Source organism: Lithobates pipiens, unplaced genomic scaffold (genome assembly GCF_037356315.1).
Source record: "Lithobates pipiens isolate NorthernLeopardFrog02 unplaced genomic scaffold, aLitPip1_a1.2 Scaffold_30, whole genome shotgun sequence".
Lineage (NCBI taxonomy): Eukaryota > Metazoa > Chordata > Amphibia > Anura > Ranidae > Lithobates > Lithobates pipiens.
The window spans coordinates 34,326,614-34,353,970 of record NW_027507791.1 but is presented as its reverse complement, the minus strand read 5'-3'; the positions used below and the strand labels follow the sequence as shown (position 1 = coordinate 34,353,970).

The window sequence follows — 27,357 nt, the reverse complement described above, 5'->3', positions numbered from 1 at the left end:
AAATCTCTGTTCTCCAGTATTATGGATGACCACATAAAGTAACCTGTATGGTAATCATTTGAAATGAGAATGTAGTAATGATAAAACCAAACTAATATTATGATCAATACAGAAGAAAATGATATCAACATTCTTGATTTTTGCTTTAACCTGATCCATAAAATATTTCCTTTATATTCCCAGATATTCAGGAAAAGCACAAACAACATCTGATGAAGAAGACTGAGACTCTGGTGGAGCATAGACCCCCAGGAACTACCCTGAAACCACAAAGATTCCTCATCAATGAGCGTTATGTGGATCTGATTGTGGTCTCCACTGATCAGTTCAGGGAACGTCCCCAGAATGAGATAATACAGACTGGGGTAAAACATGAGAAATGCTTGAAGGAAACACAAACTAGACTGGAACACATTTCCCCCAACAAGCTGTTCCGATGGAACCCCCAGTCACATTGTGTACCACATGCAGTATTGGTGAGTGGAGTGCCAGGAATAGGGAAGTCCACACTGATACAGAAGTTTGTCTATGACTGGGTGACCGGAAAACACTACCAGAGATTTGCCTTTCTCTTCTTCTTCAGATTCCGGGACCTTAATAGACTGGGAGAGGTCAGCTTGGAGGAGATGATTCTTCATCAATATCCACATCTGGAGAGTCAGATTGGAGACATTTTACAAGATCCAGAGAGACTTCTGTTTATATTTGATGGATTAGATGAAAGTACTCACCAAATGGATTTCACATCAAGTAAATTGTCCAATCCAAAACAGAGATCACATTTTGGTGAGATTGTGGTCAGTTTGGTGAGGCAGAGTCTTCTTAAGGGTTGCTCTGTACTGATAACCAGCCGCCCAACCAGACTGGCATCAGTTGATACCAATGTTTTCCAGAGAATAGCTGAGATCATGGGATTTCTCCATGGAGACAGACGGATCTTCTTCAATAATTTCTTTGGAAATGAGGAATTATCAGGAAAGGCTTTTCATTATATACAGGAGAATGACACACTGTACACTTTCTGTTATATCCCATCATACTGCTGGATCATCTGTACAGTGTTATCAATGTGCTTCAGATCCCAACCAACAATCACCGATCAGCTGATGACATCATTACCCAAAACAGTGACACAACTCTTTGTGACTTTTGTCTCCAACATTCTGGCCAATCACAGCCAGAATAAAGATGGTGGTCACACTGCCCGGGAACTGCTGACCTCTATTGGGTGGATGGCAGAACATGGAGTCATGAATCACATGATTGTATTTGATGATCGTCATCTGGAGTCATTCAGTGTGAGAAAAGATAAACATCTCTTTTCATCTGTCATGATGGAATCTGGTCAGCCTCCTGATGTGGATTACACCTTCTTACATCTCACTCTTCAGGAGTTTTTTGCTGCTTTAGTCCATTTTATTAACTATAATCCTGACAGATTACAGGAAACACTTTATAAGGCTGAATCTTACAAAGACGGCCGTGCTGAAATACTCCTCCGTTTCCTCTGCGGTCTCTCAGACTCTTCTACTAGATCCATGTTAAAGTCTCATGTGGGAGAATTGTCTACTCAGGCTGCCAGACATGTCATCACCTGGATCCAGAAGAAAATACCAGACCAAAGATATAACAAGAGAAAGCTTCTTAATGTATTCTACTATCTGTATGAGAGCAGGAATAAGGCTCTGGTGACACAATGTATTGGATCAAACAAAGTTGACTTTTCTGGTGTCCCCCTCAGCCCTCTGGACTGCTCTGTGGTGTCTTTTATCCTTCAATCCTGCAGAGGGACAGAAGTAGATCTACATTCATGTAATATTCCGAGTGAAGGATTGAGGAAACTTGTACCGGCTCTACACAATATCAAGAGTTTGAGGTAAATATTTAATCTGAATAATCACATTGCTGTAATAAATCTGTATTTTCAGGTGTTTTTTCCAGAGAAATTACTAATTATCAGTGTGATTTGTTTTCTGTTATATACAGACTGTACACATCTATTTATCTGAATACATCAGATAAGACTTAAAGTGAATATAAACCCTCACATATACCCAGTGAAGGGAACAGCCTCAGATGATACACAGAGATGAAACAAATCCTCCTACATAGGTTTTACATGTATATCTGCTGTCTCCAGCATTATACGCTATTTAGAAAGTGACCGTCGTGTTATTTTTTTTTTATTCCTGTTCCAATTTCCGTATTTTGAATTTTCAAAATTTCATAAATTCGTAAATTGGACATTCAGAAATCAGAAATTTCGGAGATTGGAACATTTTGGAAATTTGAAAATTAAAAAATTTGAAATTAAGACATTGGAAAATTCTAAGTTCTAAATTCTAAATTTCATAAATTTGAAAATTTGCAAATCTGAAAATTCAAAAGAATGAAAATCTAAAAATTCAAAAACCCAAAAATCTGAAATAATAACTAATAATAAATATAAAATTATTGGTGTTGGAATTTCCTTTCAGATTTTCCGAATTTTGAATTCTGAATTCCGAATCTCCGAAGTTTTGGATTTTTGGAATTCAGAATTCAAGATTCGGAATTTGAAAATCGAAAAATTCAAAATCCAGAAATTTGAAAATTCAAAATCCAGAAATTTGAAAATTCAAAATCCAGAAATTTGAAAATTCAAAATGCAGAAATTTGAAAATTCAAAATGCAGAAATTTGAAAATTCAGAAATTCAAAATTCAGAAATTCAAAATTTGAAACTTCAGAAATTTTAAAATTCAATAATTCAAAATTCGTAAATGTGAAAGTTTGGAAATGTGAAAATTCGTAAATTTGAAACTTCAGAAATTTGAAAAGCAAAATTCGTAAATGTGAAAGTTTGGAAATTTGAAAATTCGGAAATTCAAAATTTTGATAATTCAGAAATCCTGAAATTTGAAAATCCAAATTTCCAAATTTTTGAATTTCTGAAAAAGCAAAAAACAAATGAAACAAAAACAAACATATTTTTTCTCACATGTGCACATGTCTAGTGTGGAGTCTGTGCATACACTGTGTGTGAGATGATTGGAGGAAAGGCACACACCCCCTCCACATAGGCACAGGAAGGAAGAAACATGCAGAGCTGTTCTGTGAATAGACGAGCTCTCTGCTAATCTATTTATAGCACCCACCCTGATACAAATTTCCAGCTGCTTTTATCTCCTGTGTCAAAGAGCTTGTCAGAAGATATCATGCTGATAACAAAGGAACAAAGCAGCAGAAAGACACTGGACATGGAGCTTTGAAGAGAGATAAGAAAACACTACAGATATATGTGCCCAGATCAATTTTACGAAAGGTAAAAACTTTTATTTTTTTTTATTTTTGTAAAGGAAGGTTAAAGGCTGGAAATACCACCAACAACCCTCTCCATCTAATGCTGACAGCTATGTACTGTATTTTGGGCCTACAACGCCCTCTGGAGGTAACATGTGGTATGTCGTTGTAACCAAAAGAGAAATACATTTCTTACGAAATTTTAATCTTACCCAGAAAGAAGAGATGAATGAAGTTGGTTTTTACCTTTTGATTGATAGAAAACTGATCAGGGTGGGTGCAGTGCATGGTATAAAGTGGGTGTGAATGAATATATGTGAATAAACCAGTGTGCTTTACATTACTTTCACACTGCTCTGTATCAAAAACATACAGAAAATGCATATGAGTTTTTGCTGCATTTTTGCAGTGGTTTTCCTGATGTGTTTTTACCACATTTGTGTTGTGTTTTCCCCATATCACTTCCCACTATCCAAATGTCATTTCCAGTGTGACTATGCAGTGCTACTTGCACGTTTGATGTGACTTTTATGCAACTTCAATGCTACTTTAGAAGTTCACAAATTGCATGACGAGGGAAATCACATTATATTCAATGATGTCCTCTGATCATCTCAGCACAGTGCGATTTTGGAAAATGTTCCTGTTGGTCTTCAGTGTGAATTCAGCCCCATAGCCTTCTATGTTATCTCACAAAAGTCATATCAGCATAGATAAGAAGCATTCCTATACACTTTGATGGATCAGTGTTTTTCTAACCCTCACCTCTCCTCCCTGGTCATCCTTCATCCATTGATTTTGATACAACTGTGATTTTGGAGCCTTCCCTGGATTCTTCATTCGACCCTTTGAAAAAACCTCCGCTCTGGTTGATCTATGTACATTGCAGGGATTGTAACAAATTTTGTTGCAGATTCATAGCTTTTGTTATTCTGAAGAAATTGCTGTTAGTCCAAGTGTAGAGTGAATGTGAATGGGAGTGATTTTATAATTATCAATCAGCTGCTGCACTTGCAGGACTCTAATAAGGAAAGTGGCAGGGTCTGCATCTCTTTAGACGTGATTTCCCTTTGGCAGTATCTCACCAAAAATGAAATGTTCATTGCAGGCGATGCCCAAAATCTGACTTGTATCTTAGTGCAGACTTCTGGGAAAATTAGTGAGCCAATCACACAAGCAGGACATGACATTTTCAGGGGACGTTCTGTACACCATCTGTGTACACCCACCATCTCTCTATACCAGGGGTAGACAACCTTTTTAGCACAATGTGCCAAAAAATATTTTCAAAGAAATGGAGAGTGACGATTTTATAACAAAAAATCAACTTCACACTATCAATCACAATTTTTTTTATAACGTAAATGCTGTAAACGAGTTGATTTGTAGTGAAAACTTAACATCCTGCATTCACGCCTCAGATCAGCTCCAATTCATGCACCTTTACACCTCAGATCACTGTCCCCCTGCAAATCTGGTTCACTACTCTAACCCCCTGAACATCTGCCCCACAACTGTAACCCCCTGCACATCAGCTCTACCACTATAACCCCCTGCACATCTGCCCCACCACTGTAACCCCCTGCACATCAGCTCTACCACTATAACCCCCTGCACATCTGCCCCACCACTGTAACCCCCTGCACATCAGCTCTACCACTATAACCCCCTGAACATCTGCCCCACCACTGTAACCCCCTGCACATCAGCTCTACCACTATAACCCCCTGCACATCTGCCCCACCACTGTAACCCCCTGCACATCAGCTCTACCACTATAACCCCCTGCACATCTGCCCCACCACTGTAACCCCCTGCACATCAGCTCTACCACTATAACCCCCTGCACATCTGCCCCACCACTGTAACCCCCTGCACATCTGCCCCATCACTGTAACCCCCTGCTCATCTGTCCCACCAATACACCTCCTTTCACATCTGCCCAACTGCTCTACCCACCTGCTTTTCTGTCCCACCACTCAACCCCTTTTGAATCTGCCCCAACAATGAACCCCCTGCTTATCTTTCCCACCACTGTAACCCCCTTCTCATCTGGCCCAACACTGAACCCCCTGCTCATCTGTAGCACCACTGTAACCCCCTTTCTCATCTGCCCCACCAATGTACCCCCTTTCTCATCTGCCCAATCACTGTAACCTCCTGCACATCTGCCCCACCACTGTATTACCCTGCAAATCTGCCCCACCACTGTACCCCCTGCTCATCTGTCATACCACTGTAGCTCCCTGTACATCTGCCCCATGTACCACCCTGCTCTTCTGTCCCACCACTGTAACCCCCTCCTTATCTGCCCCACCAATGTTCCTCGTTTCTCATCTGCCCCACCACTGTACCTTCCTGCACATCTGCTCTACTGCCTTACCCTCATGCTCTTCTGTCTCACCGCTGAGCCATCTTCTCATCTGTCCTAACACTGAACTTATCTGCCCATCTGCCCCACCACTGTAACCTCCTTTCTCATCTGCCCCACCGTACCTACTGCATATCTGTCCCACCTCTGTTCCCCTTGCTCATCTGTCCCACCAATGTACCTCCTTTCTCCTCTGCCCCACCACTGAATCCCCCTGTACATCTGCCCCACCTCTTTACCTCCTGCTCTTGTGCCCAACCACTGTAATCCCCTGCTCATCTGTCCCACCAATGCACCACCTTTCACATCTGCCCCACTGCTCTACCCCCTGCTCCACCGATGAACTCCCTTCTCATCTGCCCCAACACTGAACCCCACTGCTCATCTTTCCCACCGCTAAAACCCCTGCTCATCTGCCCAATCACTGTACCCCACTGCTTTTCTGTCCCTATAAGAAAGAGTTTTCTCCCGCTCCTGGGCACCGCTAAGAGAAGGGATGTCCAGGGAAGGATAATAGTAGCTACTTATGGCATTGGTGGACACGTAAGAAATTTGGTAATTTGTTTATATCAAATATTTTATTTCTATCAAAAATAAATTATATACAGATAAAAATTTGACCCAACATAATAGTATCGCTAAAAGTCGATCCTAGGTGTTCCACAATGTGATCCGTTATCAAATTAGATCATCCCAACCAACGTAGATAATACACACTGACAACACCAAACACAAAGGACACATATATAACATACATACAACAATAAACGGATGAGGTGCCTCTATGACCATACATATGCCGATATACCACCTTGCATATATTAAGTTTTTATTAAGTTTTATTAAGTTTTTTTTTAAGTTTTAAGTAAAACAAAGTAACATTAATGGGAAATTGACCCGTGTATGGTCCCTATGGTAGCAGTAATCAATGGTATGGAGATTACAGTTAGTAGTTAGAAAAACTTCAAGTTTTATCTCTCAAGCGAGCTGCCTGTCTGGCTCGATGGCTATTATATCACCACAGATTTGCAGCAGTTCATATTAAATAAATTGAATCTGACCAGATCAATCAAATGATTCCTTGGAAATCATAGTCCATGTTTTCTCTGCAATTATGGTAGTACTTTGTTTGAAAATCCCAACCTCCCGGAGATCCATTCTCCTCGCAATCCTCAGGGTCCCACTCACAACCCCCTTCCCCTGACATGGACAGGGACGCACAGGTGATGGCAGACTCCCCTGGCTCATCCATGGACAAAAATATGGCTGAAATCATTGAGGCCATATCTAGCCAGCTCAGCCCTGCCACCATAGCACCCCAATAGACGTTTTACTCAGGGGATGCTGTATTACTAGCCCGATTCTCCACTATGCTACAGCAGGAGCTTTCTAAAGCATGCACTTGGATCACAACGGATCTTAAATGGGACATCCATAGTATTGGTGAGAGATTTGATATGGTAGAAGCCAAGGTTGAGGGCACTGTTAAGAGGGTTAATCAGAACACCCACACGCTCACAAACCTCCAAGATAGGCTTGAGGAAGCCCTTACAAAAATTGAGGACTTAGAGAATCGCTCACGCAGGTTTAATGTGCGCATACACGGTCTACCCAAAACGCATTCAGATCTGGAGGGGGCCATGAAAGAGCTGATGAAAGAATTGATTCTGGACATCGCCCCTCACCAAATGGAAATCGACCGCATTCACAGAGCCCTGACTGGCCCAAGATCTGACAGCTTACCTCGTGATGTTATAGTTAAACCACATTATTATCGAGCAAAGAAGAAATTGATGCTTGCAGCTCGTAACCGGCAGGACACTATGTGGGGCACCAATTCAACTGTTTACCGACCTTGCCCCCTCCACAGTGCAAAAGCACAGGAATCTTAAACCCTTGCTACAACAACTTATCAACAAGCAAATAAGTTACAGATGGGCATTTCCCTTCAGACTGTCTTTCACCTACAAATGTAAATCCTACTCCTTTTCTACAATGCCAGAAGGCGAAGATCTCCTGTTTGAATTGGGGATCATCACAAGGGACTCTCCAGCTCCCTCCCCTCTGAATCAAGCCCATCGCCCTCTCTCCCTGCTTTGGAAGTACCCCCCGGAAGACCTGACTTTATGGTTAATTACTCTTCCTGAACAACTAAAAGGAAAACGCGAAGATAGAGTGATGCTACAACTTTGCCGAGATGGACAAATTTGAGTCCACCTTTGACTGTGCATTTACGCAGTTGCCCTGTTAGCACAACCATAGTACAGTTCCCTATTTTTTCAGAACGTTTTTTTTAAGCAGTTCCTTTGAAGCTAGTTTAATGATACTATTTAGTTTTTTCACCTGAAGCTCATTTTTATTGTCATGATAGTGTGGGGCAGGTCCTGGTATGGTGCCTGTTTTGGGCATCGGGGCAGGGGGCACCGTTGGGGGGCTGGCCCGCCCTGGTGTCGCAGCTCTCAGGGAAGGGTGGGCCCACACTGATAGTGTTGAGTCTTAAGATTGTACGTTACTGGGTCTGGGCCTACCCTGTTGGCCCATTCTAGAGCTCAGGCCATTTGGGCTGGATCAGACATTCATGCCACTTTTTTGCAAGACTACCTTCCCTCTGAGGAGGGAGGTACCCTTGCTGGCTCCGGACAGGTTATTGCTTCCGGCAGGGATTATTTCCCATAGTTATGCAATTTATACAAGTTATTAAGTATTTACCTTTAGGCCAGAGGCCTTTGTACTTTACACTGATTAATCTTTTGTTTCTTTTGTTTCTTTTCTTCCTTTTTTCTCCTCCTACCCCCTGCTTCCCCCGAGCTGTGGTCCATTACCCACCCATGCATGTTGGTTTTGGAGGTCACGGCAGTGGGAGACCCATGTTTCTGAGGCTTCTTCCACCAACATAGTGTCACAAGGTAAGAGTGCTCTGCCCTACCACGATGGCTATGACATATTCTTCTGACTTCTCGGTGATCACCCACAATGTGCACGGCTTTAACTCCCCGGCTAAAAGAACTAAAGCCTTCCAATTCTACCATAGACAAAAAGCAGATATTCTGCTACTACAAGAGACTACAAGAGACCCACTTTTCTAGAACGTCAGCCTCTAGCTATCTCAATACCAAATACCCGCAGTTTTACTTAGCTAACGGGCCCAACAAAAAAGAAAGGGTAGCTATTAGTTTCTCTAGACGGACTCCATTTCCGCCCATTACAATAGTCAAGGACAAGGGAGGCAGATATATTATGGCAGTGGGATGCATTCATGATAAGTTGGTCTCGAACACGGGCCAGTGGAATTCTTTAGCAAAATGTTGAGGATACTGATGCCCAAGGTTCAGAGACAGGTGATCTTAGGGGGTGACAGCAATATTCCGCTTGACAGAATTATGGACAAATCTAACCCTGCCAGACCTACTCACCGACTGGGAGTAACAGGGTGGCAAAACTATTTCATCTGTATGATTTGATTGACGCATGGCGCGAACACATCCCCACTGCTAGGTACTATACGCATTTTTCACAGGTGCACCGCACCTATTCCAGAATAGATCATTTACTGGTGCACACTCCTTTACTCCCATACCTGACGTCACTAAAAATATTATCTGCCCCCTGGTCAGATCACTCCCCAATTAAACTTTCAATGACAGGGCTTTGGTCCAAAGCCTCCCCGTCTCCGTGGCGTCTTAATGCTAGAGTGCTGAACGACCCAATATTGCACGTGGAAATTGAAAAAGAACTACTGGCTTACTTCAGTGTTAACAAGTCCTCAGACACGTCACCCACGATAAATTGGGCAGCCTACAAAGCCTCAATTGGGGCAAACTGATACAAATAGGGGCCAGACTGAAATGGGCCCGAGAACACACTATCCAACAATTAGAGACTAACTTAGACCAGTTGACGAAAGAACAACATGCAAACCCGCAGCACGATATAAGTCATAAAATAGATGACGCTAGACTGGAGTTGAACTTAAGTTTGACTACTCAGGCAGAAAAACACATTAGCTGGTCTAAACATAGGTTTTGCACTATGGGAGACAAATCAACCACAATGTTAGCCAGGAAACTAGTCCCCCAACCTTATACACCCACACTACCTAAACTGAGGCTCTCCACAGGTCACCCCATTCAAAATCCTGAATTCATACTGAAAGAATTTCAGTTTCTACTCCAGACTATATGGTCCACAAGCCAAATATGATCTGCATAAGGCGGAGGCATTCTTCCACAACACCCCATTACCCAAGCTGACACGAGCCATCCTGACTTAATGGACGAAGACTTTACAGAATTAGAGATCAAAATTGCAATCGAATTTGTACACCCTTCCAAGGCCCCAGGACCGGATGGCTTCGCGGGTCATTATTATAGGAAGTATCAGGATATATTGATTCCTCACCTGTGCTCTTATTTTAATGATCTTAGGCGAGGAAACAAGATACCTCATTACGAAAATGTAGCATATCTGAGGCCGCGTACACACGGGCGGACTGTTCGCCCAACTTTGTTCGTCAAACAGTTTGAGCGGACAGTCCGCTCAAAATTAGCATGGACGGACTTGACCACACACGACGAATGAACAGTCCGCTGAAACTTGCTCGATGACGTGAACGGCACGTACGACGGGACGAAAAATACGACGTCCAATACACTGCAATGCAACCTTCGCCGTGTAAATCCTTTCTGAGCATGCGCGGAACTTAGTTTGACGAACAAGCCTACACACGGGCGGACTGTCCGCTCAAACCAAGTTTCAGCGGACAGTTTTACGGAAATTCCGAAAAACTTTGTTCGTCAGACTGTCCGCTGAAACTGTCCGCTGAAGCCCACACACGAGCGGACTGTCCAGCGGACAAAGTTGGGCGAACAGTCCGCCCGTGTGTACGCGGCCTTAGTGTCATACCGAAACCAGATAAGGATCATGGGGACTATGCAAATTATTGCCCGATTTCTTTGATAAATACAGACTCAAAAATTTTTAACGAAAGTTTTAGCGCTTAGATTAAATACCTTCTTCCCGAACTATATTCATCCTGACCAGGCTGGCTTTGTCCCGAACAGGCAGACATCCGACCAAACCCGGAGACTAATAAATCTCATTACAGCAGTACAATCGGACTGAGACTGTAAGGGCCCTAGAAGAGGTATGTTGCTTTCGTTGGATATCCAAAAAGTGTTTGATTCCCTCTCTTGGAAGTACCTGTTCAACGTGTTACACAGATATGGCTTCGGGGAGCACTTTTTAACTCTTCTCAGAGCACTATATGACACCCCGTCAGCATCATTGATGCTTCGGGGATACGCCTCTCAGCCTTTCCCCATTAGAAGAGGCATGAGGCAGGGATGCCCACTGTCCCTGCTACTGTTCTTCCTCACAATAGAACCCCTAGCTATCAGGATCCGGGAATGCCAAGATATTAAGGGGATCACTTGCGGGGACAGGGAGCATAAATGCCTACTCTTCGCTGATGACCTTTTGCTAACGCTGACATCGCCAGTTACTTCCCTCCCTAACTTACATACGATATTGCAACCCTTTTCTGAAATCTCAGGGCTAAAAATTAATCAGAGTAAATCCAGAGAACTCAATCTTTCATTATCAAGCACCACACAGCAAGCTCTAGAGTGGTCATATAAATTTAAATGGGAAACTGAGGCATTGCCATACCTTGGTATCCATTTAACCCAGACAATCCCCCACTTTTTAAGAGAATAACTGAGGACCTAGCGAAATGGCAGATCCACCCCCATCGTGGTTCGGCAGACTACACTCCATCAAAATGAATGTGTTGCCCAGAATATTATATTTGTTCCACACTCTACCGGTGGCATTGGTGCGAAGGGATCTTCAGTTGCTTCAAAATGGAATTCTCTGGTTCATTTGGGGAGATAAGAGGCCCAGGGTGAACAGAAGTACGATGTACACTCTAAAACGGAATGGAGGGCTGGGCCTGCCTGACCTACAGAAATATTTTCATGCGGCTCAGCTGGCCCACCTCTCCACTCTCACCAACTACATGCTATATGGATGGCCATGGAATCTTATTCCTGTCGTCCAGAGCAGATTTCACAGATCATGTGGCTCCCAATGAAGGACAGGCCACATATATTGTTTCCCACCCTCTCCCTAGTGTTGGCAATATGGGACAGGCTGTCAAGACTACACAAATTCAAATCGCCTCACAATCCACTAGCACCCTTATTAAACAATAGGACGTTCACCCCAGGCCTCTCTCCTCAACAATTTGGTTGGTGGACAAATAAAGGTTTATTACGCATTGCTGATCTGTGTGACCATAGAGGTATGCTTTCTGAACATGCTTTAATAGAAAAATTCGATATGCCGCCTACAGAGAAGTATAGGTATGCCCAACTGCATCATTATGTGCAGGCCGTAGCTTGCAGTGGGGACTTGGTGACCCTGACTCCCATGGAGCAGTTATGTAGACAACACTATAAAATTAGGGGCCACTTATCTGCTATATATATAATACTAAGGGGTGCCACAAGGAAACTGAACTGTATGATCCAATGGGAACAGGACCTTCAAGAAACTTTTGAACTAAAAGACTGGCGTGCAATCTCTGAGATGGCATATCGATCACTTATTAACACCTCTGTGATAGAGGCTAACTATAAGGTTCTGCTGAGGTGGTACATGGTCCCGACCAGATTGGCCACCTTTGTACCAGGGGCTACGTCCCAATGATTTAGGGGTTGTGACCAGGTGAGGTCCACCTATCATATTTGGTGGACATGCTGTAAAGTTTGAAGGTTCTGGATTAGAGTGTATAACTTTGATTACACAATCACTGGCTTGAACCTGACTAAATCAGCAAAACAAGCCCTCTTGGGCGGCAGGGTGGTGGAGGCCTCTAAGTCCCAAAGGAGACTCCTTACCTTTATATTTATATATGCTAAAATCACCATAGCAAGAAACTGGAGATTCACCGCCCTGCCAATTGCACAGCTCAAACATAAAATGTCATGGTTGATGATTAATGAGCAGTTGTCAGCATTGTCGCAGGACAAGATGGGGTTGTTCCACAGAATATGGGACACATGGATTGCTTACCTGACTAACAGCCCCAGGACACATATTGAGTAACTGTATTTCAGCAGTATGGGCCTTACACAACAGGGCCACAGCTCCTCTAACCCTTTTCCTCCCCCACCCTTCCCCATTCCTCTCCCTTCTCTGCTCCTTCTTATTACTTTCCTTTACCTTTTTGTTTGCTCACTACTCATCTCTTATTGGGCTACGTTGTAGCACGATCAGTTACACTGTTGGATATTACTTATTGGTAGGTCAAGTCCTGCGCGGGGGAATTGGATAGTGCCTGGGGAGGAGCCCAGGGCTGCCCTTGAATGGAGGGGGGTAGGATCTTCCCGGCGGGCGGAGGCGTTAAAAGTGTAGATTATCAATGTTTTACTCCATGTTGGAATTATGATTCATAGTTGGACACGGACTGGTAGTCATCACTGACCCCGCAGGGTAACTGTAATAGGCACTGGATAGAATTGTAGAACTTGAAATGTAACCAAATTGTGCTCTGAACTAGTTGTACTAATGTACCGAAAAGATGAGAACTTTGTTTTGTATTGTAAACCCACAATAAAAAATATTGAAACAAGAAATAAAATATTTGATATAAACAATTTACCAAATTTCTTATGTGTCCGCCAATGCCATAAGTAGCTACTATTATCCTTCCCTGGACATCCCTTCTCTTAGCGGTGCCCAGGAGTGGGAGAACAATCTTTCTTATATGCTTTGTTTTGGCTACAGCTTAGGCCTCATTGAACTTGAGGAGTGACATAAAAGATATATATTTCTTTTGGTGGGCTTTTTGTTGTTGAAAATTGAATCACCTTCTCATCTGTCCTAAAACTGAACTCATCTGATCCTCCATTGTAACTCGCTTTCTTATCTGCCACACCAATGTACCTCCTGCACATCTGTCTCACCTCTGTTTCCCCTGTTCATCTGTCCCACCAATACACATCCTTTCACATCTGCCCACTGCTCTACCCCCTGCTTTTCTGTCCCACCACTGAACCCCCATGCTTATCTGCTCCATAACTGTAGCCCCCTGCTTTTCTGTCCCACTGCTGAAGCCCCTTCTCATCTCTTGGTGTGCAGGAGGTACACCACTGTACCTCCTGCTCTTCTGTCCCACCTCTGAACCCCTTCTGCTCATTTTCCCCACTGCTGTACCCTCCTTCTCATTTGCTCCACCGCTGTACCCTCTTCTCATCTATGACATGCGTGATATGCAGAGTGGTGAAAAGAAACAGAGATGAGACACGTCTACCTGTCCTGGCACACGTCTACCTGTCCTGCTGATTCACCTCTCATTTCCAGCCCACGTGCTTGTATGTGATGTATGTGATGTATGGGATGTCACATACAAGCATCTGGAATGGATATGCAATGATGACCTCAGGTCAGGGGCATTTTCTGAAAGAAGTGGGCCTGTGTGCATGATCATAAGTCGTGCCCCCACAGCTGAGAAAAAGTGTGGCGCTCTGCATCACAGCAAAAGTCGGGTTTGATTTTCATTGCTCTGAATACTGGCTGTGGCTTAAAGGGACGCAGAGGGCCGGGGTTCAGTAGTAAGTGACACAGAGGGCCGGGGTTCAGTAGTAAGTGACACAGAGGGCCGGGGTTCAGTAGTAAGTGACACAGAGGGCCGGGGTTCAGTAGTAACTGACACAGAGGGCTGGGGGTTCAATAGTAAGTGACACAGAGGTCAGGGGTTCAGTAGTAAGTGACACAGTGTTGGGGGTTCAGTAGTAAGTGACACAGAGGGCCGGGGTTCAGTAGCAAGTGACACAGAGGGCCGGGGTTCAGTAGCAAGTCACCCAGAGGGCCGGGGTTCAGTAGCAAGTGACACAGGGGGCCGGGGTTCAGTAGTAAGTGACACAGAGGGCCGGGATTCAGTAGTAAGTGGCACAGAGGGCTGGTGTTCAGTAGTAAGTGGCACAGAGGGCTGGTGTTCAGTAGTAAGTGACACAGAGGGCCGGGATTCAGTAGTAAGTGGCACAGAGGGCCGGTGTTCAGTAGTAAGTGACACAGAGGGCCAGAGTTCAGTAGTAAGTGATGCAAAGGTTCTGGAATAATTTCAACAAAGTTCCCAGAAGCTCAACAGTAACTCCACAAACTGTCACCTGATTGGGGTTCTCAATCACAGTGAAATTCCTTCTTTCTGAGATTGGTAGTGGCAACCAAGCGAATCATCTTCCTCCTGATGGTGGATGGGGCTAGCAGGACTGTGATTGGCTTTAGCAGTGGCCAATGATAGTCCTCCTCCTCTTGAAAACAGGGACCGCCCCCTAGCAGAACTGCACCCAATCTCTTCCCCATCACAAAAGTTGATGATCACAGTGAAAAGTAGGAAACATAAGCTTTGAGTGCCTCAAAAAAAAAAAAGTATCTGCAAATCATGCCCATATTCTTCAGGTATCATCTCGCTCGTATCCTCCGCTATTGTCTATCGGAGAAAACCTCCAGTAACTATTGAGGTCAATGGGAAAGTGAGCTAGGGGCTGCGCTGGTTCCAGAGGGCTGGCAGATCATGGCACAGAATATTGCTAAATGTTGCGAGAATGTACTAATGTTAGAAAAAGCGTACAAATCAGTGTACAGCTGGCACTATACTCCAGACCGTTTTCCATGCATTATTCCACAGTATTCTCCATTATGCTTTCACGGTTGTGCTCAGACAGGCACAATGGTGCCCATTTGGTGGACATGTCCAAGGATGAGCAGACTGTGGATCAGGGTATACGTGCTACTATGTACACTACTTTACTCCAATTTAAAAAGAAACTCATATGAGGCTCTCTATTTTTTCTCAATATAAAATACTTACAGAAAATGAAATGGCAGCAAATCACAAGTACCAAAAACATATATTACTATTTTCCTCTATACCACCTCCCCTCCCCCTCCTGTGCCAGACTCATGTTTCCCTTCCCCCTCCCTCCCCCTCATGTGCCAAACTCACCTTCCTCTTCCTCCTCCCTCTCCTCATCTCCATCTACCTTCCACTCGTTTCTTACTCCACACATATTTCTACATATTTGTTGGTTTTCTCAACCACTTCAGCCCCGGAAGATTTGGTTGCTGAATGACCAGGCCATTTTTTTTGCGATTCAGCACTGTGTCACTTTAACTGACAATTGCGCGACATTGCACCCAAACAAAATTGACGTATTTTTTACCCACAAATAGACCTTTCTTTTGGTGGTATTTGCATTATAAACAAAAAAAGAGCGTACATTTTGAAAAAAACACAATATTTTGTACTTTTTGCTATAATATCCCAATTATTTTTAAAAGAAAATTATTTCTCAGTTTAGGCCGATATGTGGTTAATAAGCGTATATTGATTGGTTTGCACAAAAGTTATAGCGTCTACAAAATAGGGGCTAGATTTATAGCCTTTTTTATTTTTTTATTTTTTTTACTAGTAATGGTAGTGATCTGCGATTTTTATTGTGACTGCAACATTATTGCGTACACATCGGACAATTCTAACACATTTTTGGACAATTGCCATTTATACAGCGATCTGTGCTATAAAAATGCATTGATTACTGTAAAAATGTCACTGGCAGTGAAGGGTTAACCGTGTACCCTGGGAGGTGATTCTAACTGAAGGGAGAGGGGACTGACTAGAGGAAGTGATGGCCCGTGGTTCCTAGCTAATAGGAACACACAATCTGTTACTCCTCTCAGAACAGGGATTTGTGTGTTTACACATACACTCCCATATTCTGTCCCTCGTGCTCACGATCGCTCGTGGCTGGTGGTCATCGTGACCATCGGTCATGAGCATTGGCACCCCCGCAGTGCAGTTGGCACGGGTGCACACCTGCAGCGGCACGGGTGCCTGCTACCCCGATCCCGCGAGACAACTTATAGCTGTGACAGTTCGCAGGATCGTGCCGACCTGCCACAGTAAAATGACGGCGGCTGGTCGGCAAGCGGTTAAATTCTGTCCACTTTTCCCAAATTCCAGCAAATTTTTCTGTCCTGTCTTCTTCCCTACTACATACATTCTCCATACTGTATGTACTTGACTCTCTTAAAATATTCTCTTATTGAAGGTCTTTCTGGGTTTAGCCATTTTGTTGGGGATAACTCCCTTTGCCGCATTTAACAAATGTAGCAATACAGTTTTCCTTTATTGTTTTATCTGAACTATGAAATAGAGAGCACCACGGGTCGTCTGGTATTCCAATTCCTGTAACCTCTTCAATACATTTCTCCACCTCTTGCCAATACTCACATTTTAGGACATTCCCACCATATATAAATTATAGTGCCCTTCACATTACAACCTCTTCAACACAATGGTGATTTCTCTGGTTGATATTTTTGTACCTTCTCATGTGTTATATACCATCTTGACATATATTTATAGTTAATTTCAATTGTATTTATGTCTACTGCAGAGCTATGTACTGCTTTTAGTATTTTACTACTTTGTCATTTTTCTAATTGTGTTCCCCATTCCCTTTCCCATTTTCTAATGAATGGAGGGATTCTCAGCTCTGCCAACCCAGTGAGTATTTTATAAATCTTGCTACAGAGCTTTTCAAAGTCTCCTGTGAATTACAAAGATGTTCAATTATATTCAGATCCCCTTCCTTTCTAATTGGCTGTAGTAGAGTTGATACAAAATGTTTTAGCTGTAAAAACCTCCATTCATTCAGTGTCATTCAATCATCCCTGTGTTTTTAATTCCTGATATGGGCAGATCTTTTCTTCTTTTATTATATCTTTCAACTGTTGCCCTATTTTTTTTTTTTTTTTAATAGCACAATCTAATCTAAATCTAATCTAATCTAAATTGTGTATCTCAAACCTACAGATATGCAGAAAACACTGCAAAATATTTTTTTTGCCCTAAATGGGTGTTTTTGGAATAACAGAACACACGGACAGTATCTAAAGGGTGTATCTCACAGTAACATGCAGTGCTGGTACACTGAGCTTGCAGTTAAAAGTTATATTTTCTCTGGCACTGGGCTCAGGGCAGTGTAAAAATTGTGTGCACTGCAACCCACACAAGAAAATCAAGATAAATCGCTGAGTAATTTGATTTCTGAAGCAGGACTCCTATCTAATTCTCTCCCTCAAAACGTCAGCAGCCTTTACCTACACTGTCTATCTTTTCTCTCAGGGCAGTGTAAAAAGATTGTGCACTGTACCCACACAACTAAATCAATGTAGATCGCTGAATAATTGGAATAGATTTCTGAATCAGGACTCCAATATATTTCTCTCCCTCAAAGCAGCAGCAGGAACCTTTCCTTACACGGTCTATAGCAGAGTGATATGCTGTGCTGTATGCCTCTAGCTTATATAGAGGCTGGGTCACATGCTGCACTGGCCAATCACAGCCATGCCATTAGTAGGCATGGCTGTGATGGCTTCTAAGGGCACACCAGTTAAATGAATGTTGATTGGCTGCCCTGCAGCTTTTTAAAATGTGGCATTACATTGTCAAACACCGGACTCGAACCTGAACATACAGTAAATTGTTCGGGTCCAGGTACCAAAAACCCAAAAGTCCAGTATGAACCCGAACAGTTCGGGTTCGCTCAACCCTAGTAAGGACTTGAAGTCTTCCTGCTGTGTACTCAGTGACCCTGTGTGAATGCTTGGAGGGACTGCCCCCAGTTTTCCTGGAAACTGAATACCACTTTAGAATTGAGCTTTGGAGAAGGCCTTAGTATCACGTCATGTCTGGTAAAAGGACACAAAAGGGATCTTTGCAGGAAAGTTGCAATCTCCAACATCCTTGTGTCTGAAGCAACCGCTGTCAGAGGAAGTAATTTTACCACTAGAAACCACAATGGAAATGAAGCTATTGGAGCAAAGAATGCTTGTACTAGTGCTTTCAGAACCAAGTCCCATGAAGGAAACAAGGATTTCCTTGGTGGTCATATATGGATTACAGCCTGCATGAAGTATTTGTTCAATGGCACTTCCACCCATCTGCATACTGAAAAAGAGGATAAAGGCAGAGACCTGTACTTTAATGGAGTTGTATGCCAGACCAACCTCAAGTGTTGATTGTAAAAATGTCCAGGATATTGGCTAGCCACTTTCCGACGGCGCACACCGATATACATCAGCAGAATGGCACGGGCAGGCATATTGGCGTACAGGTACGTCCAATTTTAAATGTTGCCCTGCCATTGCCAGCGTGCCACCGGGGATATTTATTATAACAAAAAGTAAAAAATAATGTGTTTTTTTTTCAAAATTGCTGCTCTATTTATGTTTATAGTGCAAAAAATAAAAACCGCAGGGGTGATAAAGTACCACCAAAAGAAAGCTCTATTTGTGGGAAAAAAAGGACATTAATTTTGTTTGGGAGCCACGTTGCATGACCGCACAATTGTCAGTTAAAGTGACACAGTGCCGAATCGCAAAAAGTGGTCTGGTCTTTGGCCAGCAAAATGGTCCGGGGTTGAAGTGGTTAAAGCTGGAGACACAGGAGGGAAAACTTTGCTAAGCAAACAGCACAAACTTCCTTCATATCCTCTTATATATGTAGCATTCATGGTCTTGTGGTCTTCACCAAGGTCTGAACCACCTCGCATAAGAATCCCTGCACCACTAGTCTGGCTGATTCAATAGCCAGGCTATTAAGAGTCTCACTGGATTGGGGTGCTGCCATTGACATTGGCATAAAAGATCTTGCTTGACCAGAAATGGGATTGGTGGTGCTGATGACATCTGAGGAAGCAATGCAAACCAAGTTCTGTCCATTGGAAAATAATTTGCCTAACTGATCCATTAGTTAGTAGGTAAGTAGACTGCCATTAACTGTCTAAGCGGCTCTCTACCCAGTGTATAAGTTTGTTATGAAAAGAGGAAAAGACAGACACTTGGTGCCCCCTTGATGGGCAATGTAAACTATGGCTGTTCTGGTGTCAATAATCATCAACTTCATTCAGGCCTTTTGGAGAAAAGATCCCGAAAGGTTGCAAGGCTAGAAAAAACTGCCTTCATTTATTTCAGTTAGAGCATCTGCATTCCACTAGACTTCAATGCCCTTGCACTTGTCTCCTCAGACTGGAGGCAGACTGACATCTGACTGTAGAATTATTCCATCTCCTAGGCTGAGAGGAATGTCACAAAAGAGGCACACTGGTGTCCAAAACATACCCTCTTGCTAATTTGTGCAGACACAAAGACCTTTTGATCCATAGGCAGCCCATCCCATTGACTAAGGAAAGCAAATTGAAAAGCCCTCATGTGCCACTTGGCCCAAGTCAGCACTGGAATGGCCACTGTAAAGTGTCGCAATGAGACAATGCAATCCCTCGCTGACATAAATGTTGTCTCCATGACTCTTCATACACAGAATTACATTTTGCAAACTTTTCAGTTCTGGAAAACCACTTGACATATTCAGGCATGAAAAACTACTCCAAGATCCTTCATAGATTAAGAAGGGGTTAATTGTTTTTCCTATATGATTTTTAAGATTCTGCGCTTAGGAATGGGCTGGGATGCTGCCTCCCCTGGGAAACTCCAATAATTAATCAAATGTTTATAAATAGTAGAAAGAGGTAAGTGGCGCTGTCCATCAGCTGAAAAGTGAACCTTTAAAGGTGAATCACACTTCACATATATGGCTTCACATATAAAAGTACAAGTGCGATTGTAACCAACAATAATATAAACTGGAGGAGGACGTCATCTATAGTAGTCCTAGAGCAGAGTTGGATTTGTGGAGGAGGTTTATAGATTACATCCTCCTCATACGGGATGGGGACCAATCTTCCCTTGATGGATTTATGATGGATCTTAATAACAATGATAGAGGTATCAGATTCCAACATGAGTCCAGTCGTGTTGAGGTTAATTTCTTTGACCTGAGAATAAGGCTGGTGGAGTGAATATTCCTTCCATGTATTTCAAGGAGATTGACCGTAATGGATTTATCAGCACTCATAGTTGTCATCATCTAGCTTGGCTCAGATATGTTACGGTCAGTGAACTTTTGAGGCTTAAACGAAATTGCACTAATTGTAGCAATTTCTTGAGAGGTCTCTGCCCTTAGGGACTTTTTTTGGAAAAAGGTCATGCCCCGTGTGAGTTGGACCAAGAACTTTTGCGTGCCAATGAGAAGGATAGAAATGAGTTGTTGATCCCTAGAATTAAAGAACCTAGTGAGGCCTTTCAACATGCATTTTTTACTACCTATTCAACTCAACAATATGCTATAAAACTAATTCTTTATGAGCATTGGAATGTGTTACGGAATGACAGGGTTCTAGGACCAGTTCTCCATAGCATCCTGTGGTGGTGTATAGAGTGCCCCCATTGAGGCTTCAAGTAGCAACTAACATTAGAGATCCCCCTAACAGGGTATCTTTTTTCCATAACGTAGGGGTTTATTTCCTTGTAGGAAGTGCTCTGTCTGTAGTATTAATATACAGGGAAGAAGGAAAATGGAAATCTTTCAATCCAATTCTACTCAGGAAGTTTTCAGCCTTTTATTACCTGTACTAGTAAACATGTAGTTTATCCCATCAGGTGTCCATGTGGGTTTGAATATATAGGGCGGACAGTCCGTATGCTCCAAGTCTGGTTGAAGGAACACATTGCAAATATTAAAAATGGCTTCCCCAAGCACAGCCTCTCCAAGCATTATGACCTTTGCCATAACGGAAATCCCAAGGGAACTTTATTTTTGGGTGTTGACAAATTTACGGGGAACTGGAGAGGGAGTCACATGACTAGAGGTGTGTCCAAGCTTGAAACTGAGTGGATTTATAGGGCTAAGACCTATAATCCTTTCGGTTAGAATGTCGAGTGGGATGTGAATGCATTCATCAGCAATGCATAGGGTTTCCTCATTATGCTTTTAAATATACATTTTTGTTTTTATTGATTTTTTTGGTGGTAGTACTGTTTTTTTTTCTGTGTTTTTTTCTTCGCTATGGGCTGACGTACCCTAGAACTATTTTTAAGTGTATGTTTGACATTTAAGAAGCTATTTAGCATGTATGTATTAATTGCAATGCAAATGATATTTTTTACTTATAATTTGGTCTTAGCTTACAAGATGGTGCTGTTTTCCGGCATATCGATTCTAATTCTGTTTCCATTTTAATTACGATCATTGTTCCTAAACCGGTTGCTATCAGTAAGTCTAAATGATGTTTGATAGTAAGTTGATAATTTAACTTTTTAATATAAGTTTGTTCAGTGAGACAATTTGAGTATTGAGGCTTAAGTGATGTTGCTTCCTCTTGTTGTGTGGAACTCATCCAATTTCTGCCCTGATTTTAACATCCTGCCTATATAATGCACCTCTATGAATGCTAAGCCATGCCCCTGATGATGTCAAACGTATGACTAAATGCGTAAGTGGGAGCTTGTGACATAACATGATGAGAGTGTATTCCGGGGACACAGCGGCCATCTTGCCGGTGGTTTTAGGCTTCTATTCAATGGCTGCGTTTCACCTTGAGCATGTAAGTGGAATATAGTGTTTTTTATTAATAAAGCAATTTATAAAGCTTACTGCACTATGAGGCGCATTTAATTCTATTTCATGGGCCAAATTATGTACATGGGTTCAATGTTGTGAAAATGGGGATCGAGTGTGGAGAGTGCTATCCATCCTGCTTCCAGTCTGCTATATTTGCTGGTGTCTGGTCATTTATAGCGGTTTGAGGTTTCCCTCTTCCATGCAATGCCTATTTGACCCCTGTAATAAGGGTCCAAAGAGGAGGGTAAAAGGGAATGTGTCTGGGTGCCGGTGGTGGTGATTCTCTCCTATCCAATTTTCTGCTGTACCCTATGGACCTTATTAATATTTCCAACTGATGATCAGAAGAGATCTATGGACATTTCTTAGCGCTTCACCTATTCTATATATATTGCAATTATTGTTGTTCACCAATACTGTGCTGGCGGCTCGTCCTGTTATTATATATGTTTTTAGTTCTAGTGTTATCTAGTTCAGCAAGAAACCCATTTTTATTTTTTCTACACTCTTATCCCTCTGGATCACAGCTTTTGCCTCCAGCATACTACGAGTTTCTGGACATTTGATAAAAAGAAGACTGACATCTTGCCACCCCATCACCCACATGACTGCCCAATTGAACTTTTGCCAGGTGCTGAGCTACCTTTTTGTGCATTATTCCCCTCTCTGAACTAGAACTATCTTGTCAGGCCATTTGGGTTGTGCAGCAACCTTTCAGAATTTTGTTAACAATATTTTCAGAGACTTTCTCATGATTGTGTACCTTACTGACATCCTTCTCAATATCCATAGTAGTGTACTGTGAACATGATAAAAAGGTACTTGGCCATCTAAGAGAGCATCAGAGCAGCCATCCACCACCATTTGCCAGGGTCCCACCCGCTGGCCATCCCACCAAATCTGCCCACTAGCCATCCCACCAAGTCCTTCAGTGCCTCAGCCCCCACACCTGTATGCTCTCAGCCCCCTCACATCTGTAAGCTCTCAGCCCCCTCACACCTGTATGCTCTCAGCCCCCTCACACCTGTATGCTCTCAGCCCCCTCACACTTGTACGCTTTCAACCCCCTCACACTTGTACGCTTTCAGCCCCCTCACACCTGTACGCTCTCAGCCCCCCTCACACCTGTATGCTCTCAGCCCCCCTCACAAGTGTAAGCTCTCAGCCCCCACCCTTGTATGCTCTCGGCCCCCTCACACCTGTATGCTCTCAGCTCCCTCACACCTGTATGCTCTCAGCCCCCCTCACACCTGTATGCTCTCAACCCCCTCACACCTGTATGCTCTCAGCCCCCCTCACACCTGTATGCTCTCAGCCCCCTCACACCTGTATGCTCTCAGCCCCCACCACAACTGTACACTCCCAACACCACTCACATGTGTATATATGACATGCATGTACACACACAGGCATATACACAAACAGGCATGTATACACACAGAGACATGTACACATTTACAGGCATTTACACACACAGAGACATGTACACACAGAGAAATGTACACACACAGGCATGTACACAGTCACAGTCAATTGTGCAGCAGTTTGCGGTTGTCTGTTTTTGTAGAAATGTTTCAGCAGAATTTGCTCCTGTGATCAGTTTCCTTGAAGAAAGTTTTCAGGCATCCCAGGAGGGAATTCTGGGTTCAGTTTTAGTGGCATTAGCGGTCCTGGGATGGATGAAAGGGAGGTCTGTGTGCAAATACTACGGAAACATTGCAGTGTTGGTGCAATGAGTGAGTGTGAATTGATTTCTTTATGGTAGTAAGAGTTTTGGATCCAAGGTAGGGATCGGAGTGGTAGTTTTGTAAATGAGGCTTCCAAGTTTACCCAATATTTGGTTGGTGCATGAACATTCCAGTCTATAATCCTGGACAGGTGGGTGGCTTTATAATAATTAGACAGGTCCGGTAGCCCTATGCTTCCTAGGTGTTTGGGTAGAGAAAGCTGGGAATAATTAATTTTGTGCCTTTTGAGTGCCCCAGAGGAATTTAGTGCACAGACTCTAAGGACTTAAAGAAGGCTTGGGAAAGGCATACCGGTACAGTCTGTAAGACATATAGAATTTGTGGGAGAACATTCGTTTTTCAATATTGCCGCTCTGCCAAACCAGGAAAAGGTTGGTTTATTCCATTGTTTTAAATCAGCGGTTAGTCTATTAAGAATGATCAGGTAATTCTTTGCATACGTCTCTTTCAGTTTAGTGGTAATTTTTATGCCTAGATACTTTATGTCTTCGCTTTGCCACAGGAACAGGAAATTCATTTTGAAATGTGTCACTGAATCCGGGGGAAGGGAGATGTTTAAGGCATAGGATTTTGAAAAAATTATTTTGAGGTTAGAGAATATGTTGAATGTGCGGAATTCTTTCAAGAGGATCGAGAGTGTTGTGTGGGGGCTCGAGAGGAATAGCAAGATACCGTCCGCAAATGCGGCAATTTTGTATTCTCTTTTGGCTGATTGAATACCTTTGATGTCTGGGTTTTGTTTTAGGCTGTTTAGGAAGGGTTCGAGAGTAAGTATAAACAGGATAGGGGATAGAGGGCACCCCTGTCTGGTCCCGTTCCGTATGGAGAAGGAATCCGACAGGGCGTTATTTACCCTGATTTTTGCTGAGGGGTTGTGGTAGAGGGACTGAATAAAGGTAATCAGTTGTGACCCTAAGCTGATGGTTTGTAATACTGCCTGCATGTAGTCCCATGCCACCCTGTCGAGTGCTTTTTCCACATCAAGGGACAGGAAGAAACCCTTTTGTTTGGTTTCTGTTATGAAGTGGTATAGGTTAATTGCCTTGATGGTGTTGTCTCTGGCCTCACGGCCAGGGATGAAACCAACCTAATCATTTTAAATAATCGTGGGAAGGATTGGGAGAAGCCTGTTAGCCTGAATTTTACAAAATATTTTGATATCTACGTTAAGTAGAGATATCGGCCTGTAGTTTGTGGCTTGTGTTGGATCTTTATCACTTTTAGGTATTACAGCTATGTGGGCCTCTAGCATCTCGGGTTTGAAGGGTTGTTATCGGTCAAGGAATTGAATGCTTTTTTGAATGGATCTTGTAGGGTTTCAGCAAAGGTCTTGTAATATGCTGTGGGTAGCCTGTCGGGTCCCGGGCTTTTGCCCGTTTTCATTTGTTTGAGTGCTCTTTCCCACTCCGCCTGGGTAATAGGACCTTCAAGTTCAGTGAAAAGTTCTTGGTTATGGAGTTTGGGGCAACATTTTTCTAGAAACTCTTTAATTTTCTGTATCCTTGACTGTTGGGAGTAAGTGGGAGGGTTTCGTCCTGTCTATGTTATACAATTTCGTATAAAATCTCTCGAATTCCTGCGCTATATCCTTGTTCTTTGTGAACTGTTCCCCTGTGGGGGAGTGTAGGCTATGAAGGGTATTTTTTTTCGATTTCTTGGACTGGAGGGCCTGGGCCAAGAGGTGACCACTTTTGTTGCCAAATTCGTAGACTTGTTTCTGGGAGAGCATAAAGTTTCTTTTAATGTTTTTACCTATTTCATTTTGTATGGAGGTGCGGACTTCCTGGAGTTCTTTGAGCGTTTGGGAAGCTAGAGTATGCTTATGTGCAGTTTCTAAAGTTTTAAGTTTATTAAATAAGTTTGTAAGGCACAGTTTTTTTTCCTTTTTGATTTTGGCTTCAATCGAGATGAGTTTCCCTCTTATCACACATTTATGGGCAGCCCATTGAGTATGTAGGACGTGTCTGGGGTGTTGTTTTCTTTAAAGTAATCCACAAGGCATTTACGTATTTCTGTCGTGTGTGTGCTAAGTCAGTTAGAATTTGCGGATTCAGTCTCCATACTTGTGTGTGTTCCTGTGTTTTGGGGAGCTTCAGTGTAACTGAGACGGGATGATGGTCTGATAAAGTCATGGGCTCTATTGCCACTTTAGTCAGGTGGGTAAGATCATTCTGAGTTAGGAATATATAATCGAGCCTTGAGTATCTATTGTGGGGGGAGGAGAAAAAGGTAAAATCTTTTTCCTTAGGGTGGAGAGTACGCCAGGTGTCATGAAGAAGACGTTTTTGTAGGGTTCGTTTTATTTGGCGAAGGGCCCTATATGGGAGGTGGGAGGCAGCTGCTGACGTGTCCATGAGTGGTTCTAATGGGGCATTGAAATATCCTCCGAAGAGCAATAATCCTGATTGAAAAGTGATTAGCCGGTTTGTTACTTCTGGGAAGAATGGCACTTGTGCCATGTTGGGGCTATAAATATTGGCCAAAGTTATGGGTCTGTTGTGCCATGTTCCTTTAAGGAAGACATATCTGCCTTGTTCGTCTATCAATGTGTCCGTTACTTGGATAGGGGCGTGTTTAGATAACAAAATTGATACAGCTTTCGTTTTGGAATTAGGTGTTGTTGTATGGTAGCTGTGGGGGTAATAGTCATTAGAGAGCTTCTGTGTCGCTTGGGAGCTGAAGTGAATCTCCTGTAAAAAGACCACATCGGCTCTCATACTTTTTATACTAGTCAATAAGCGTGCTCGTTTCTCAGGAATGTTCAGTCTTTTTTATATTCAGGGATACTAGTTTAAGATGGTGGGGTTTGTTTTTAGGCCCCGGTGGAGTCATGTTATACTGTTGTGTTTATTTGAGATGAGAAGTATCCCTAGGAGAGAGCAGCGAGGGGTGTCTATTGGAGCCGAGGGGGAGTGGTGGGCAGGGGGTAAGGGGTAGAGCAAGGAAAGCAAGGGGAGAGTAAGTTACAAGAGTAAGGGGGTCTAGGTGATAGCACTTCTCAACTGAAGTGAGATCTAGTCTTGTGGGTGGGGGGTATGCGAGAGGAAAGATTTGGTGTCTACTAGGGTTGGGTCTGTGAGACTAGTCTTGCCCAACAGATTTTGGTCCAGCTGGGGTCAGGTAGATCTCAAGAGGATCCCTGTGGTTGGGGGTGTTTGGTGGCTGGGTGAGGATGGGTGTGATCCCTTAGTCCTACGAGGTCTAAATTGCCTAAGAGAGCGACACTGCGATTGTGGGTGTTGGCTTATCAGGGGAGGGTGGGGCGGGGAGAGTTCACCGTATGTTAATGCCTTGAGGAGTGAGGTGTTTACTAGAGGGAGGGAGAAGTAGCTAATATGGGTGTAGCACGCGGGTTGTTACTGTCCTGAGTGTGTAACTTTATGAAGGGGTAAGAAAGGTGACGTCACTCTCAAAGTAGGGTATACTGCT

At 43.1% G+C, this 27,357-nt stretch overlaps 1 protein-coding gene across 1 annotated transcript in view; it reads left to right on the top strand.

The window, feature by feature from the left end:
• The window catches only part of LOC143942156 (uncharacterized), a 1,285,630-nt gene that overhangs the window by 260,440 nt on the left and 997,833 nt on the right, over positions 1–27,357 (top strand). Inside the window, exon 7 of the mRNA XM_077463417.1 lies at positions 184–1,876. Coding sequence (XP_077319543.1) covers positions 184–1,876 — 1,693 coding nt within the window. The remainder of the gene's footprint in view (positions 1–183; positions 1,877–27,357) is intronic.